The 17,058-nt window shown below is 41.1% G+C and overlaps 1 protein-coding gene across 1 annotated transcript; it reads right to left on the bottom strand.

The window, feature by feature from the left end:
- Positions 1–2,002: 2,002 nt before the first annotated feature.
- kcnk13a (potassium channel, subfamily K, member 13a) lies at positions 2,003–12,066 on the bottom strand. The gene is made up of 4 exons (XM_046309149.1): positions 11,736–12,066; positions 4,268–4,806; positions 3,726–3,980; positions 2,003–3,069 (listed from the first exon to the last, which is right to left on the bottom strand). The coding sequence occupies exons 1-4, from the start codon at positions 12,064–12,066 to the stop codon at positions 2,908–2,910; spliced, it is 1,287 nt and encodes a 428-aa protein (XP_046165105.1). The 3' UTR covers positions 2,003–2,907.
- Between the last annotated feature and the right edge of the window lie 4,992 nt (positions 12,067–17,058).

Here is a 17,058-nt window from a genome sequence, read left to right as displayed (position 1 = left end):
AATGCTGTGGGTAGCCATGCTGGTTAAGTGTGCTTTGAATTCTAAATAAATCACTGACAGTTTCACCAGGAAAGCACCATCACACCACCACTTCCATGCTTCACGGTGGGAAATACACATGCAGAGATCATCCGTTTACCTACTCTGCGTCTCACAAAGACACTGCAGTTGGAACCAAAAATCTCAAATTTGGACTCAACAGACCAAAGGACAGATTTCCACTGGTCTAATGTCCATTGCTTGTATTTATTGGCCCAAGCAAGTCTCTTCTTATTATTGGTGTCCTTTAGTAGTGGTTTCTTTTCAGCAATTCGACCATGAAGGCCTGATTCATGCAGTCTTCTCTGAACAGTTCATGTTGAGACGTGTCTGTTACTTGAACTCCGTGAAGCATTTATTTGGGTTGTAATTTCTGAGGCTGGTAACTCTAATGAACTTATCCTTTGCAGCAGAGGTAACTGGGTCTTCCTTTCCTGTGGCTGTCCTCATGAGAGCCAGTTTCATCATAGCGCTTGATGGTTTTTGTGACTGCACTTGAAGAAACTTTCAAAGTTCTTGAAATTTTCAAGAAAGTCTGACTTTCATGTCTTAAAATAATGATGGACTGTCGTTTCTCTTTGCTTATTTGAGCTGTTCCTTCCATAATATGGAGTTGGGTCTTTTAACAAATAGGGCTATCTAATGTGTGCCACCCCTACCTTGTACACAACTGATTGGCTCAAACACATTAAGAAGGAAAGAAATTCCACAAATGAACTTTTAACAAGGCACACCTGTTAATTGAAATGCATTCCAGGTGAAGCTGGTTGAGAGAATGCCAAGAGGGTATAAAGCTGTCATCAAGGCAAAAGGTGGCTACTTTGAAGAACCTCAAATATAAAATATAACACTTTTTTGGTAACTACATGATTCCATATGTGTTATTGCATAGTTTTGATGTCTTCACTATTATTCTACAATGTAGAAAATAGTCAAAATAAAGAAAAACCCTTGAATGAGTAGGTCTTTCTAAAACTTTTGACTGGTACTGTATGTACCAGCCGCTTTCACTCGGGTCTAAACATCTTTGAAAAGTTTGAGGGCTTGAGAGAAACAGTTTATCCCTGGTGTTAATTTGTGTAATATACATTTTAAAGCATTAATCTTTGTGTATTAGTAGAGTGAATTGTTTGACAGGGGCAACATAAGCCTGTTCAATGTTTTTCTCTGCCTCCTGTGAAGTGCCAACTGACAAATCGTAAGAAACAATGTTCTGTTACATAATCTATAATAATAGAAACCTTTAATTATAGCAGTGGCAGATGATAATGCATTGCCAGAAGGATGCAAGCCCCTCCAGAAAAGGGGCCTACACTGCTGACATAATGTGCAATATGATCCTAACCTAAAATTGACGTTGAAACACGCAAAGAGCCAGTCAATTCAAATGTCTATCTCCACATTGGTTATACAATCCCTTTCATTCTCATAAAATCCTAACACATTGCTCTGTTCACATTATATCAACACACTGTTAGGGATTTCTTGCATCGTTTCAAGTAGGGCACAGGGACTGTAACAGAGAGAGAGATGGGAAGACGATATTATGAACGCTTTCTGAGGTTGCTTTTGATGTAAAACAAGGCTCCAAACCCTGCACTCAACCCTGCGTTGTCGTGACTCTGGAGTCCCCTGATTTAAAGTGTCAAACTTCCCAGACAGAAATTCGAAGAAGATCAATGGGAGAGAGGAAAAAAAGAAAAGGTCTTTTGATGTCCTGCATCATCCATTATTCAGGTGTGTGGTGACTCCATGTTCCAGACTACCCACACATACATCAGGTATCCAGCTACAAAAAAACAGCTGTCTGATTAGCAATTCAGAGCCACATGTACATTAAGTTCTACCTTCAAAAGACGAGAAGTGGAGCGCTGAGATATGAACAGAATTTATAAGTAAATTGTATTTATTCCTGCATACTTTAATTGATTTCAGTTTTTCCTGAAACATTGCAAATGTCTCCTTTCTAACTCTATTAAAAGGGGTGCATGGTAAGTTTGAAATTAGTATGTGCAATTTCAAGTAATAGATTTCAGTCTTCTTTCAATTTTTCTTTTTCTTAAAAACCAAAGAGAGGAAGAAGTAGTACTCTGTTACAGATAAATGACAGCTAGCACTTTTAGAATCAATCAAATGTATCAGTACAGTGTTTTCCTTGTAGTTTATAACATTTTTGGAACAGTATTTACAATATAGTGTGATATCTTGATGATTTTTTTATGGCAGAGTGAAGGGGAGTTCCTCAATCAAGATCTTTATGAATTGGACAATTGATTTAAATTTCTGAGCACCTATTCAAGCATAAAAGCATGATATGTCTCCTACAAAACAACACCATAGCTGTCAATAACAAATACTGTACACGTGTCAAGGGAAAGGCAAGCATGATCGTGGACAAGACCGTTTGGCGTCATAACCCCTAACATCATCACAATGGCTGATGTGTCACGGTCACTGAACATTCTGGGACAAAATGGCTGCCATGCATAACGAAGAGTGCCACACCTTGCTGATAAACGATGAGTCATTCTCATGCTATGTAAAAGCTCTGATGAGGTCTGCTCTTTGAGGCTCCATAGGATGTTTTCTGATATTCTCATTGTAGTTGTTTTCTCTACAGTGTACAGAGTCTCTATGGACCACGTTCAATGGGCTACAGCAAATGGTTCCATTCCAAAACCTTTTCCAACTGTGACCTATGTAAAACTTTTGGACCCGACCCAAACCAGTTCTTGGGAATCCCTTCTTCAGTGAGCACCTGCTGTCCACTTTGTCTCTCGAATCACATGGTTTTGAGAGATGTAGTATCTGTTTTGATCATTCTCTGTATGGTGTGCAGTAAGCCTACATAATGACTGTAATATTCAGTCATCTATCCACACTGGTCTCAGCCAGCATGTTGTTCATGATGCCCAGTGCCCCTACTCCCCCAGAGAAACCATTCTGTCTGTTTTGGTTGGAGACGGAAGGCCGAGGGATCCCATTGGTTGCTGCCTCCGACAGCTGCTTCTGCATCAGGTCCAGGTTCACCTGGAGAGGCGAGGAGAGGTTCACACTATACTTTCATAACTAGACAAAAGATAAGACATTATAAAGGCTCCTACATGTTCATAACAAGATTTAAAGCATGCCTGCAGGCAAGACTTTGCTCTCACACATTGTCACACAGAGCACGTACAGATGTGCGCGTTATGCTGCTACAACGTGGCAAAAGAAGTTTAGCCTGGCGCTTCAACGCTTCTTAGGGCTCGGTTCAATCCGTAGCACAGGAGATCTGTTTTGTAGCCCGGTTGCCATTTAAAGGTCATTGTGTTTACTTCGTGCATGCAACTTCATCTCACTGAGTGTACCTTTAAGTGATACCAAACTTTACTGTCCCTTTGTAACGGTTACATTTGTGCAGGGTTTGCATCTCCAATACACATAAATATATTTCCAACAATAAAGACAATATATCACACATTCCATATTGCATGACAGCACTAACTAACATAGATCAGGTGCAGTCTGAAACATTGATTTAAATTGGGCCCTAGCCCTATTGGCCATTTCGGGTACTATATACAGTCAAAACATGCCAAAGACCCATGTCCTCAAATTATGAAGTGCAGGGGCAACACTTTTGATTAGGGATGAAAGTAACAGAGGGAACTTTTAATGTTCTTTTTACCCGGTGACCCTCTCACCTTATTGGCTGCCAGGAAGTCCCTAATGGAGATCATCTCCCCTGACATCCGCCGTCCTCCGTCCGTCTCACTCTCGTTCAACGCGTCCGTTTCTATAGAGACAGTTCGCCGTGCCCGAGAGTGTCCATGTCCATTGCCGCTGGGCATCACGGCATTCCGGCGCGGGGGCAATCTCTTCGTGATCCCGGCGAGGCAGCAGTGGCAGCAACCTCGGTAGGAGAAGATGTCCAGCTTTCTCAGCAGCCAGTTGAGTGTCTGCTTGAGTTTTGGGAAAATGTATTGTTTTTATGAAACTTTGAAATTCTGTAACATTGCTAATGATAGTGCTCTGGTAAAACGCCCACATACCTAGAGAAAGAGGCTGGTGTGTGTGTGTGTGAGAGAGAGAGAGAAAGAAAGAGAGGAGGAAGAGCAAGAGAGGGATAGCCAATAGGAAAGGACAGAGAGTGAATGCACGCCATCTCCCACAATGTGTGTGTCTGTGCATGCGTGCAACCCCAACTGCTCATAAAACAAACATAAATGAAACAAAAAATCCTCACCTGCTTGATGACAATGGATATGACGTTGAACAGCGAGTAGATACAGCAGACACCCATCAATATAAACAGGAAGTTCCCCAGTCTGTAGGCTGTCTGGTTCCCGTCGTACGTAACCCTCTGGCTGCTTACCATGTCCCCGAACCCGATGGTGCTGAACGCCACAAAACAGAAGTACAGCGAGTCCAGATAGCCCCACCCCTCCACCGCTGAGTACATGGCCGAGGCACAGCAGGATATCACCACAGCAGCTACACAAAGAATCAGCATCACGTAGTACACAGAAGGCTTCCATCCAGCCAGACTGTCCCTGCCTCTATCTCTGGGTCCTGGCGGTGGCGCCCCCCTGGGGCCATCGTGGGGCATGATGCCCTGGCGCCGGCGCTTCAGATCGTGGCATGACTTGAGCACGAATGCGAGCACGGTGATGATGCGCTCCAGGAAGAGGTTGAAGAATAGGATGGTGGAGGCGCAGCCGATCAGGCCATAGAAGATGAGGAAGACTTTGCCACTGACCGTGGTTGGGGTGGTCATGCCAAATCCTGACCAGAGACAGGGGGAGGGGTGGAGGAGAAGAGAGAGGTTTAGAAAGGGGAGGTTTGAAGGGAAGGTGAGATGGAGAGAGAGAGGGAGAGAGAGAGGGAGAGAGGGTAGATGTTCAGGAGAGAAATTAAAATGGTGAAATTCCATTCATTATAATTACCTTACCCCCCCTCCCTGTCTGTTCCTAAAGTGCCCCCCCCCCCCCCTCATCCCTCATCCACTTCTAAGCAGAAGAAAGTAAACCCGGTTGCCGTAGGTGGCGATGTCTCATAATACCTTTTCTTGGCATATCGCTCTCTCATCCATCGCTATACTCCTCCATCCCATTGAGTTCAATGCTAATTTAGCAACTGGGGGTTTTAATTACCATTCTCACAAATGTGCTCCTCAGAGATGAAAGATCCATCCCTAAAAACTCATTATTTAAAAAAATAAAGAGAGTCAGGGCTGAAGAACAGGCTTGAGACTATTGGAGGAGAGGGAAATGAGATGCTAGCAATAAAGCACGGCCTTTATTGGCTTCTGTTAGTGTGTCCAACGTATCATTCTCTCATTGACATTGACGGAGGTATATCCTATTGCCTATACCCTATATTATAACCTTTAAAAAAAATGATTTAACCAGGTAGGCCAGTTGAGAACAAGTTCTCATTTACAACTGCGACCTGGCCAAGATAAAGCAAAGCGGTGCGACAATAAACAACAACACAGAGTTACACATGGGATAAACAAAAGTACAGTCAATAACACAGTGGAAAGTCTGTATACAATATGTGCAATATGTGCAAATGGAGGTAAATGGAGGTAATATGTGCAAAAGAGGGTAAGGCAATAGATAGGTCATAGTAGTGAAGTAATTACAATTTAGCAAATGAATACTGGAGTGATAGATGTGCAGATGATGATGTGCAAGTAGAAATACTGGTATGCAAAAGAACAACAAATAAGTTTATAAAAACAATATGGAATAAGCTGGGTAGTTGGATGGACTATTTACAGATGAGCTTTGTACAGCTGCAGTGATTGGTAAGCTGCTCAGATAGCTGATGCTTAAAGTTAGTGAGGGAGATATAAGTCTCCAACTTCAGCGATTTTTGCAATTCATTCCAGTCATTGGCAGCAGAGAACTGGAAGGAAAGGCGGCCAAAGGAGGTGTTGGCTTTGGGGTTGACCAGTGAGATATACCTGCTGGAGCGCGTGCTACGGGTGGGTATTGTTATGGTAACCAGTCAGCTGAGATAAGGCAGTTTTACCTAGCAAAGACTTATAGATGACCTGGAGCCAGTGGGTCTGGCGACGAATATGTAGCGAGGGCCAGCATACAGGTCGCAGTGGTGGGTGGTATAAGGGGCTTTGGTAACAAAACTGAAGGCACTGTGATAGACTGCATCCAGTTTGCTGAGTAGAGTGTTGGAGGCTATTTTGTAAATGACATCGCCGAAGTCAATGATCGGTAGGATACTTAATTTTACGAGGGTATGTTTGGCAGCGTGAGTGAGGGAGGCTTTGTTGCGAAATAGGAAGCAGATTCTAGATTTAATTTTGGATTGGAGATGCTTAATATTTGTCTGGAAGGAGAGTTTACAGTCTAGCCAGACACCTAGGTATTTGTAGTTGTCCACATATTCTAAGTCAGAACCGTTCAGAGTAGTGATGCTAGTCGGGCGGGCGGGTGAGAGCAGCGATCGGTTGAAGAGCATGCATTTAGTTTTACTACCTTTACCCAAAACCGTTTCAAATAGCCTGTGGTCCCTGACAAATACATTTTCAAACCAGTAACATAATATTCTCCCTCCACTCCAAAACAAACATGTCATTGATATACAGTTGAGATAAAATTGAGGGCGAAAGGTAGCCTATCGGTTCGAGAGTTGAGCCAGTAGCCAAAAGGTCGCTGGTTCGAATACACAAGCCGACAAAGTGAGAAATCTGTGAAGGTGCCGTTGAGCAAGGCACTTAACCCTAATTTGCTCCAGGCCGCCGTACCACTATGGCTGACCCTGTAAAACAACACATTTCACTGCATAAAACATCTTTATTATTTTTGGTTTTACATTGTTTTGCCAGGTCTCCGAAACCAAAGAAGTGTTTTTTTGCGGCGCTAGAAAATTGACTGTTATTGACTTATCTAATTACTAAGATAGAATATGACAAGCCCACCGCACCACAGTATGATGTTTCTTTCAGCCTTGACCATGAGGATAGAGAGAAGACACTTGTTGTCATTCTCACTAAAACTCAGTGTTCAGAAAAGACTGGTTTCCCTTGAAACATATCATTAAGAATGCATGAGGTGTCTGTCTGCATAGTGGGGCTAGCCTGGGGGGTCACCCCATACTGCGCAAACAGCCGTTGAGCATCATCATGTTTTATATGAGCATTGTGCACTCAACTTCTAACCTCTGGCTGTGTCGTCCGCTGCTTGTAGGTGATATACTTCATTTGTGTTACACACTCTCAGTAAAGGATATATGGACGCGGAGGAGGGAGGCAAAGTGCTCAACTGTATCTGACTTGTGATGGTTGACAGCATACTGGAAACAAGAACAAGAATATGTAGGTGAGAGCAGCAAAGAAACAGGGTTCACGGGAAGACAGAAAGGATACAAGCTCAATTAGATAGAGCAAGAACTCCATCATGTAGGAACTTCCTTCCTTTATGTGTAATCAGTGAAAGTATTACCATGTTTTATCTCTCAATACCATAAGAACGACACGAGCGAAGTTTAGTCTAGTGCTGTAGGTTGGTCTGAGCAATGTGAGCACGTCCACGCACCAAATAATATAAATATGGTTTGAATATGATTTGTGGTTTCAGAATTGTTCTCTTAACTGTTTTGTTTTTGACTCTTTGACTCTTTCTGACAAATAGGATTCACCAGAGTTTCTTACGCCAATTTGTCCAGAGGCAACAAGGTGAAAATGTACAACTTATTAAATTCTCAGTTGGTAAACTCTACATTAACATTCCGAAATACTTAAATTCTACTCTCACAGCTGTAATACGCTGACTGTGCAAGCGGCAGGACTTCCTGTTTCACATTTTCCTGAATAAAATATCAACTTTTTACTACAATGAGACCAAATAATAGGGCAACAATGGGTGATTATACAGATATACTAATCACAATATTTCAGTAAGAAAATATTTAAAATATATGTATCTATTTAAAAGAATGTATATTTACAAGAAGGAGAGGGATATGTAGCATTGGAAATGATGCAGATAATTACATTGACAATAATGAAGTATGAAAGTATGAAATAATAAAGCTGATCTACCCCCTAATTAAAAATAAATTAAAATAAATCACGACATTTCACATTGTTTGTCTGCATAATATAAATCTGACATTCATTTGCATGAGACAAAGTCCACTTGATCAATAGTTGTCTGCACCAGACCATTTGTTGGCACTATAGATACTAGAGCAATAACTGTTGATCAAGAGGACTTTGTCTCATGCAAATTCATGTTATATTTACATTATGCAGATGAACAATGCGAAATATCATATTTTTTATATTTTTAATTAGGGGGTAGATCAGCTTTATTATTGCAGTGACTTTATATTCACACAGCTTCTAAGGACATATGCATAAGGTTTACATACCAAATTTTATGGCCCCTTGTTCATCGATTCAGTTCTTATAGCCCTGGTGTGATATGGTGCCATCTAGTGGTGTAGCTTGGTCGACTTTGAATGCAGCAAATACTCATTCTCAAATGTATTAGAGGCTACTTTATTGAGTCTACATACTAAATCTGCAGTCAATATGATTTGTAGTTCATGAGAAGAAGTTCATTAAAGCCTTTTTAGCATATGTAAGCATACAGGGCATTCGGGAAAGTATTCAGACCCCTTGACTTTTTCCACATTTTGTTAGGTTACAGCCTTATTCTACAATGTATTAACTCGGTTTTTTCCTTCATCAATCTACACACAATACCCCATAATGACAAAGAAAAAAATGGGTTTTTAGATATTTTTGCAAATGTATTAAAAATAAAAACTGAAATATTACATTTACATAAGTATTCAGACCCTTTACTCAGCACTTTGTTGAAGCACCTTTGGCAGCTATTACAGTCTTGAGTCTTCTTAGGCATGATGTTACAAGCTTGGCACATCTGTACATGGGGAGTTTCTCCCATTATTCTCTGCAAATCCTCTCAAGCTCTTTCAGGTGTCAGGTCTCTCCAGAGGTGTTCAATCGATCAACGCTCCCCATCCAAAATTGAAAGCTTTTACCGGAGAGTCAAGTCTAGGAGCAAAAGGCTCCTTAACAGCTTCTATCCCAAGCCAAAAGACTGCTGAACAATTAATCAAATGGCCACTCAGTGAATTTACATTGACGCCCCTTTGTTTGTACACTGCTGCTACTGGCCGTTTATTATCTATGCATAGTCACTTAAGAAATTACATGTACCGCAACCCTGTATATAGCCTCGTATATTTTTTTATGTTACTTCTTTTTCTCTTTTTCTTTTGTACATATTTTCTTAGCTCCATTTCTTGAACTGCACTGTTGGTTAAAGGCCTGTAAGTAAGCATTTCACAGTAATAGCTACACTTTCCATTCTATTCGGCGCATGTGACAAATAAAGTTTGATTTGATTTGACTTTTAATCCATGAGAAGATTTTTAAAGATTATTATAATATTTTTTTAAGTGTAACTGTATAGCTTCCGTCCCTCTCCTCGCCCCTACCTGGGATTGAACAAGGGGAACAACCACTTCAAGTTCTCAGAGCGAGTGACGTCACCGATTGAAACTCTATTAGCGCGCACCACCGCTAACTAGCTAGCCATTTTACATCGGTTACATAAGCATTAGTGTTACACTGTAAAAAAGTTAATTGTTAATAGTTCCCTTATTTTTTAAGATACACTGTACATTAACATGGTTCATCAAGGTAATATCTGATGACCCTGAAAACTAAAGATGATAGGCCATTGTGGAGTGGATTGGAGTTACAAAGGATTTAAATGTAAAATCACATATCGGATTTCCTGATTTATCAATAACTCAGTCATCTCTTAACCAATCCCTTAGCTGTTTTCAAACTAAGTTAAGAGTAGCATCATGGGTATGAGGGTTTAATTGAGACTGCTTATAACGGTTCCCCCAATCTGTGCCACTCTTTTTGACCAAACCAAATCAAATGTCTTGCTTGGGCGGAGCTCAAAAACCGTGAGTGAAGAAGGCCAGGAAATCGCTGTCATTTGGTTCATGAAAGGATTTTAAAATTATTTTTAGCATATATTTAGTATGTGCTAATATGCATCTACTGGTATAGTAGATGGGCTCCCAAGAGGCGCAGCAGTCTAAGGCACTGCATCTCAGTGCTAGAGGCATCACTACAGACCCCGGTTTGATTCCAGGCTCTATCACAACCGGCCATGATTGGGAGTCCCATACGGCGGTTCACAATTGCCCCAGCGTCGTCCGGGTTTGTGTTACATGGTCAAAAAAGTGAATTGTTAATAGTTTCCTTATTTTTAAGATATCAATGTCAAACTCAACATGGTTCAATCATGGTTATGTCTTTGATAACCCTTACAAGTGTCAAGTTGATTGGCCATTGTGGAGTGGATTTCCAAAGGACACTTACAATTGTATTTCCTGATTTATCAATAATTTAGCCATCTTTGTGGCCAATCACTGAGCTTTTCTGAAACTAAGGGCTTGTTTTTGCATATTTTTGCATAATAGCGTGTGTGCTAATATGCATCTACTGGTATAGTGTGGCCATACATCAATCTAATTTTCTCAAATTCTTTATGAGTGATGTGTTCAAAGACCAAATTTGGAGTTGCAAATGACTTTTTCCCCCCATTTTGATGTTTTTCAAAGGTTTTCCACAATTTCCATGATGGATGAAAATCTATCCTGATGGACCTTATGGGTCCTTGAGGTAAATTTGTTCAGCATGAGGAAATATACCTACGTACATACAAAGTTTCAAGTCTATGTCAAACGGGGCAACATATATGAGGGTTTAAGTGAGACTGCTATAGGCCAATAAGTACCTTTAAAAAATAAAATAAAAACTATCAAATGCGTTGCTTGGGCAGTGCTCAAAGGTGCCCACTAGTGGCTTATTCGTGCCATTCTATTTGACCAAGTTACTCATGGCCTCTCGTTTCTGTGTGCCAAATTAGACATTTTTATAATAGGTGTTCACAGAAAATAAATATCTGCAATGAAAATAAATAACCTGAATGATTAATAGCCATATCATTTTTGGCAAAACTGATGTCATCACTCATGTCATCATTAATTTGATGTTCATTTTCCTTCTAGCCTTAAAGCTCACAATGATTGGGCGAAATAAGAGCTGCCAATTAACGGAACAATGATTTCTAAGACTGGGTCAACTTCATCTTCCTGAGAAGGGCCAACGTTAAAGCTCTTTGTCACATGGAGAAAAGTATATTTAATGTCTCCAATATGTAATTAGTTTCTGTCTCCTTTATCTGCATGGTGATCTACAGTAGACTAAAGGAGAGTATTTCCAGTACCAAAATGCCTACATGTTTATCTACCGTGATTGTATCCTGCTATATCTATTAAATCGCAGACCTGCCTATATATTTTTCCGGCATAAATTCAGTATTAATTTCTCTCTCTCATTGATAGGGATGAAGATATATGGGTTATTCAGTTAATCAGTTTGTCAAGGTGTCACAGTGTCCTATCTTTTGAAGTGCAATTCATGTCCTGAATTATATAAAAAAACATTTTTGAAAGGTATGCAACATAAAAACATGATTTTCTTGAAATTTGGTGCATGGCACATATTCTAAATTATTCAATTGGTGCATTTTGATTAAAAGTGAATTTCTTTGCAATACACTTTTATATATTCTTTTTTATACAATACATTTTTTTACTGAACCTTCTGGCTTTGTTTCTGAGTTTACCTATGGTCGACACCACGGTCCCAACAAAGTAAAAGGCGCCGGTAAAATCCCAGCGCGGTCTCAGTGTATCCACGCGGATACCGGCGATGTTCGCCTCCTCATAGAACCGGAGAAATGTCTCCAAGTCGGTCCGGTTAAGGCTGTGCTTCTGGGTGAATCTCTCGAAGCGCTGCGCCCACTGCTCGTTTGCCTGTAGCTCCTTCGGCTGCTCCAACGCAGAGAACACCGCAGCACCGCACAGCAGATACAGCACGATCAGCACCGCCAGCATCAGAAACCGCGCGTTATCCTCGTTCACCACACGGCAGCAGCAGCCTCTCCTGCACGCCATTACGGCGGCAGCGAGGACACCGAGGACCCTCGGAGAAGGAGCCTCCGCATCGTGTCAGATGAAGGCACATGAAAGCCTTCCTAATATGTCAGTATGTGGGTTGTTCCACCAATTCGGTGCATTTTGAGAAGTGTAACTTGGTAAAAAAAAAAAGAGTTTTGATTTCACTTCATTTTAACATTCTGTCATAAAGAGCACATGTTCAACTTCATAAAAAACATGTCTTCCAATCTCAAGTGGTAAAACAATGAATATACAGTACCAGTCAAAAGTTTGGACACACCTACTCATTCAAGGGTTTTTCTTTATTTGTACTATTTTCTACATTGTAGAATAATAGTGAAGACATTAAAACTATGAAATAACACATATGGAATCATGTTGTAACCAAAAATACGGTAGACCATTCCATTCTTGTGGGTCGGCTAAGGAGTATTGGTGTCTCTGAGGGGTCTTTGTCCTGGTTTGCTAACTACCTCTCTCAAATGGTGCAGTGTATAAAGTCAGACAATCTGCTGTCTCAGCCACTGCCTGTCACCAAGGGAGCACCCCAAGACTCAATCCTAGACCCCACGTTCTTTTCAATTTACATCAACAACATAGCTCAGGCAGTAGGAAGCTCTCGCATCCATTTATATGCAGTTGATAGTCTTATACTCAGCTGGCCCCTCCCCGGATTTAGAGTTAAATGCTCTACAACAAAGCTTTCTCAGTGTCCAACAAGCTTTCTCTACCCTTAACCTTGTTCTGAACACCTCCAAAACAAAGGTCATGTGGTTTGGTAAGATGAATGCCCCTCTCCCCACAGGTGTGATTACTGCCTCTGAGGCTTTAGAGCTTGAGGTAGTCACCTCATACAAGTTCTTGGGAGTATGGCTAGATGGTACACTGTCCTTCTCTCAGCACATATCAAGGCTGCAGGCAAAAGTCACATCTAGACTTGGTTTCCTCTATTGTAATCGCTCCTCTTCCTCTATCGTAACCCTAGCTGCCAAACTAACCCTGATTCAGATGACCATCCTACCCATGCTAGATTCAAATCAAATCAAATGTTATTTGTCACTTACACATGGTTAGCAGATGTTAATTCGAGTGTAGCGAAATGCTTGTGCTTCTAGTTCCGACAATGCAGTAATAACCAACAAGTAATCTAACTAACAATTCCAAAACTACTGTCTTATACACAGTGTAAGGGGATAAAGAATATGTACATAAGGATATATGAATGAGTGATGGTACAGGGCAGCATACAGTAGATGGTATCGAGTACAGTATATACAAATGAGATGAGTATGTAGACAAAGTAAACAAAGTGGCATAGTTAAAGTGGCTAGTGATACATGTATTACATAAGGATGCAGTCGATGATATAGAGTACAGTATATACGTATGCATATGAGATGAATAATGTAGGGTAAGTAACATTATATAAGGTAGCATTGTTTAAAGTGGCTAGTGATATATTTACATAATTTCCCATCAATTCCCATTATTAAAGTGGCTGGAGTTGGGTCAGTGTCAATGTCAGTGTGTTGGCAGCAGCCACTCAATGTTAGTGGTGGCTGTTTAACAGTCTGATGGCCTTGAGATAGAAGCTGTTTTTCAGTCTCTCGGTCCCAGCTTTGATGCACCTGTACTGACCTCGCCTTCTGGATGATAGCGGGGTGAACAGGCAGTGGCTCGGGTGGTTGATGTCCTTGATGATCTTTATGGCCTTCCTGTAACATCGGGTGGTGTAGGTGTCCTGGAGGGCAGGTAGTTTGCCCCCGGTGATGCGTTGTGCAGACCTCACTACCCTCTGGAGAGCCTTACGGTTGAGGGCGGAGCAGTTGCCGTACCAGGCGGTGATACAGCCCGCCAGGATGCTCTCGATTGTGCATCTGTAGAAGTTTGTGAGTGCTTTTGGTGACAAGCCAAATTTCTTCAGCCTCCTGAGGTTGAAGAGGCGCTGCTGCGCCTTCTTCACGACGCTGTCTGTGTGAGTGGACCAATTCAGTTTGTCTGTGATGTGTATGCCGAGGAACTTAAAACTTGCTACCCTCTCCACTACTGTTCCATCGATGTGGATAGGGGAGTGTTCCCTCTGCTGTTTCTTGAAGTCAACAATCATCTCCTTAGTTTTGTTGACGTTGAGTGTGAGGTTATTTTCCTGACACCACACTCCGAGGGCCCTCACCTCCTCCTGTAGGCAGACTGGTATAGGGATTGATTGAATATGTCCGTAAACAAACACGACGAGTTGAGTTTTTACCAAAAAGTTATATTTTGGTTTCATCTGACCATATGACATTCTCCCAATCTTCTTCTGGATCATCCAAATGCTCTCTAGCAAACTTCAGACGGGCCTGGACATGTACTGGCTTAAGCAGGGGGACATGTCTGGCACTGCAGTCCCTGGCGGCGTAGTGTGTTACTGGTGGTAGGCTTTGTTACTTTGGTCCCAGCTCTCTGCAGGTCATTTACTAGGTCCTCCCGTGTGGTTCTGGGATTTTTGCTCACCGTTCTTGTGATCATTTTGACCCCACGGGGTGAGATCTTGCGTGGAGCCCCAGATCGAGGGAGATTATCAGTGGTCTTGTATGTCTTCCATTTCCTAATAATTGCTCCCACAGTTGATTTCTTCAAACCAAGCTGCTTACCTATTGCAGATTCAGTCTTCCCAACCTGGTACAGGTCTACAATCTTGTTTCTGGTGTCCTTTGACAGCTCTTTGGTCTTGGCCATAGTGGAGTTTGGAGTGTGACTGTTTGAGGTTGTGGACAGGTGTCTTTTATACTCATAACAAGTTCAAACAGGTGCCACTAATACAGGTAACAAGTGGAGGACAGAGGAGCCTCTTAAATAATAAGTTACAGGTCTGTGAGAGCCAGAGATCTTGCTTGTTTGTAGGTGACCAAATACTTATTTTCCACCATAATTTGCAAATAAACTCATAAAAAATCCTACAATGTGATTTTCTGGATTTTTTTTCTCAATTTGTCTGTCAACACTGTCTGGTACACTGTTGAAGTGTACCTATGATGAAAATTACAGGCCTCTCATCTTTTTAAGTGGGAGAACTTGCACAATTGGTGGCTGACTAAATACTTTTTTTGCCCCACTGTAAATACATTTGATTTGATTTGGATATTAGACCGGTGGAAATGAGTCTAAATTTGAGATTTTTGGTTCCAACCACTGTGTTTTTGTGAGACGCAGAGTAGGTGAACAGATGATCTCCACATGTTTAGTTTCCACTGTGAAGCATGGAGGAGTTGTGATGGTATGGGGGTGCTTTGCATATTTAGAACTCAAGTAACACTTAATCAGAATGGCTACCACAGCATTCTGCAGTGATACACCATCCCATCTGGTTTGCGCTTAGTGGGACAATAATTTGTTTTTCAACAGGACAATGACCAAACACACCTCCAGGCTGTGTAAAGGCTATTTGACCAAGGAGAGTTGATGGAGTGCTGCATCGCATCGGTTGTGGCTACGCAAGACTAAATATGAGTAACAGGGTTGAGATAATGCCAAGTGGTATGCTCAACCCTAAAATATATTTTGATTTGTTGCTCCGTTACTACATGATTTTATTTCATAGTTTTTACATTTACATTTAAGTCATTTAGCAGACGCTCTTATCCAGAGCGACTTACAAATTGTTTTCTCCCACAATACACAGCAAATAACCAAAAAGAGTAGAACCAGCTTACCTGCTTATACACTGATTTCACTATTAGACATTCAATGTTTCTTTAAAAAAAAAAATATATATATATATTTTTTTAAAGGAATAATTTCTCCATATTAAAACAAGAGTTCAGTTCACGTAAAATCAGGGACAGACAAAAAAATCCCTAATCACATGAAATAAATAATAATCTTCAGGAATGACTTTGTCAAATAAACTAAATAACTAGGGCTTTACAATGATGGTGAAAACATGGAGAAATGTTGGGGTTAAATGGGTTAATCACAGAGGGTGATTATTTATTTATTCATATTAAAAATCTGATTAATAAAATTCCCCATGTGGTCTATATTAAAGAGCACTTCCTTTGATAGAACAGGCTTTTACATGCAATACTGGATGCAAAAGGCACTCATTTCATGGGACAGCCCATGTATAGTTTGATATTCTGGCAGAAGTCCCATAACTGTTGGGAATGTTTCCTTTAAAAAGATACCCAATTACCTCGACTCTCACCTTATCATCCACAGGAAATGTTTAAAAAAAATCAATGTTAAATAATCATATTGAAGTTAGACTCAGCGATAAATAGATGCAGAAAGTAAACAGAATAGTGGGTCAATTTCTGCAACTAAGAGAGTTGAAGTGCAAGGCCCAACTTCTCCTCAGTTTTGGTCCCGTGGCTGTAACAGCGTGAAGCGAACCGGTGTATTTGCACAGCTACTGTGTGTAACTGTGTCATCTCAATGGGCGCGTTCGAGCAAGTCACTATTGCCAAGTCGGTGACCGTCGTAGGTTAGCGCCTTTCAAAGTGTGTTGCATCATGTGATCAAAGGTCATTACGTTTTTACTGCAAGTTTCTGCAGTTGCTCTTCACCAACCATCGCCTGCATCGTGGGAGGCTCTATTGTTAGTGTGTTTTTGTTAGACCCAGGAGAACTTGACCAAAGTCCTGACTGAAACAGGAACCAACTTTGTTGCAATTCATATACAGTGGATATGTGCAAATTAATATATTTGAGTCTCTCTCTCACACCAATTGATTGTACAATGTGCACACATACACTGAGTGTACAAAACATTAAAAACACCTTCCTAATATTGAGTTGCACCCCTCTTTTGCCCTCAGAACAGCCTAAATTCGTTGAAGCATGGAATCTACAAGGTGTCAAAAGCGTTCCTCAGGGATGCTGGCCCATGTTGACTCCAATGCTTCCCACAGTTGTGTCAAGTTGGCTGGATGTCCTTTTGGTGGTGGACCATACTTGAAAAACGCGGGAATCGGTTGAGTGTGAAAAACTCTGCAGCGTTGCAGT

Source organism: Oncorhynchus gorbuscha, linkage group LG17 (assembly GCF_021184085.1).
Source record: "Oncorhynchus gorbuscha isolate QuinsamMale2020 ecotype Even-year linkage group LG17, OgorEven_v1.0, whole genome shotgun sequence".
Classification (NCBI taxonomy): domain Eukaryota; kingdom Metazoa; phylum Chordata; class Actinopteri; order Salmoniformes; family Salmonidae; genus Oncorhynchus; species Oncorhynchus gorbuscha.
This window is presented reverse-complemented; position numbering and strand designations above follow the sequence as displayed.

What these genes read in the sequence shown, in the direction of transcription:
- kcnk13a (XM_046309149.1), bottom strand. Translation starts at nt 12,066, where the DNA reads ATGGCGTGCAGGAGAGGCTGCTGCTGCCGTGTGGTGAACGAGGATAAC. An exon ending in GACCGTGGTGTCGACCATAG is followed by an intron (nt 4,807 to 11,735) that starts GTAAACTCAGAA and finishes GTCTCTGGTCAG; the next exon opens with GATTTGGCATGACCACCCCA. An exon ending in ACTTCCTGGCAGCCAATAAG is followed by an intron (nt 3,070 to 3,725) that starts GTGAGAGGGTCA and finishes TCGCCTCTCCAG; the next exon opens with GTGAACCTGGACCTGATGCA.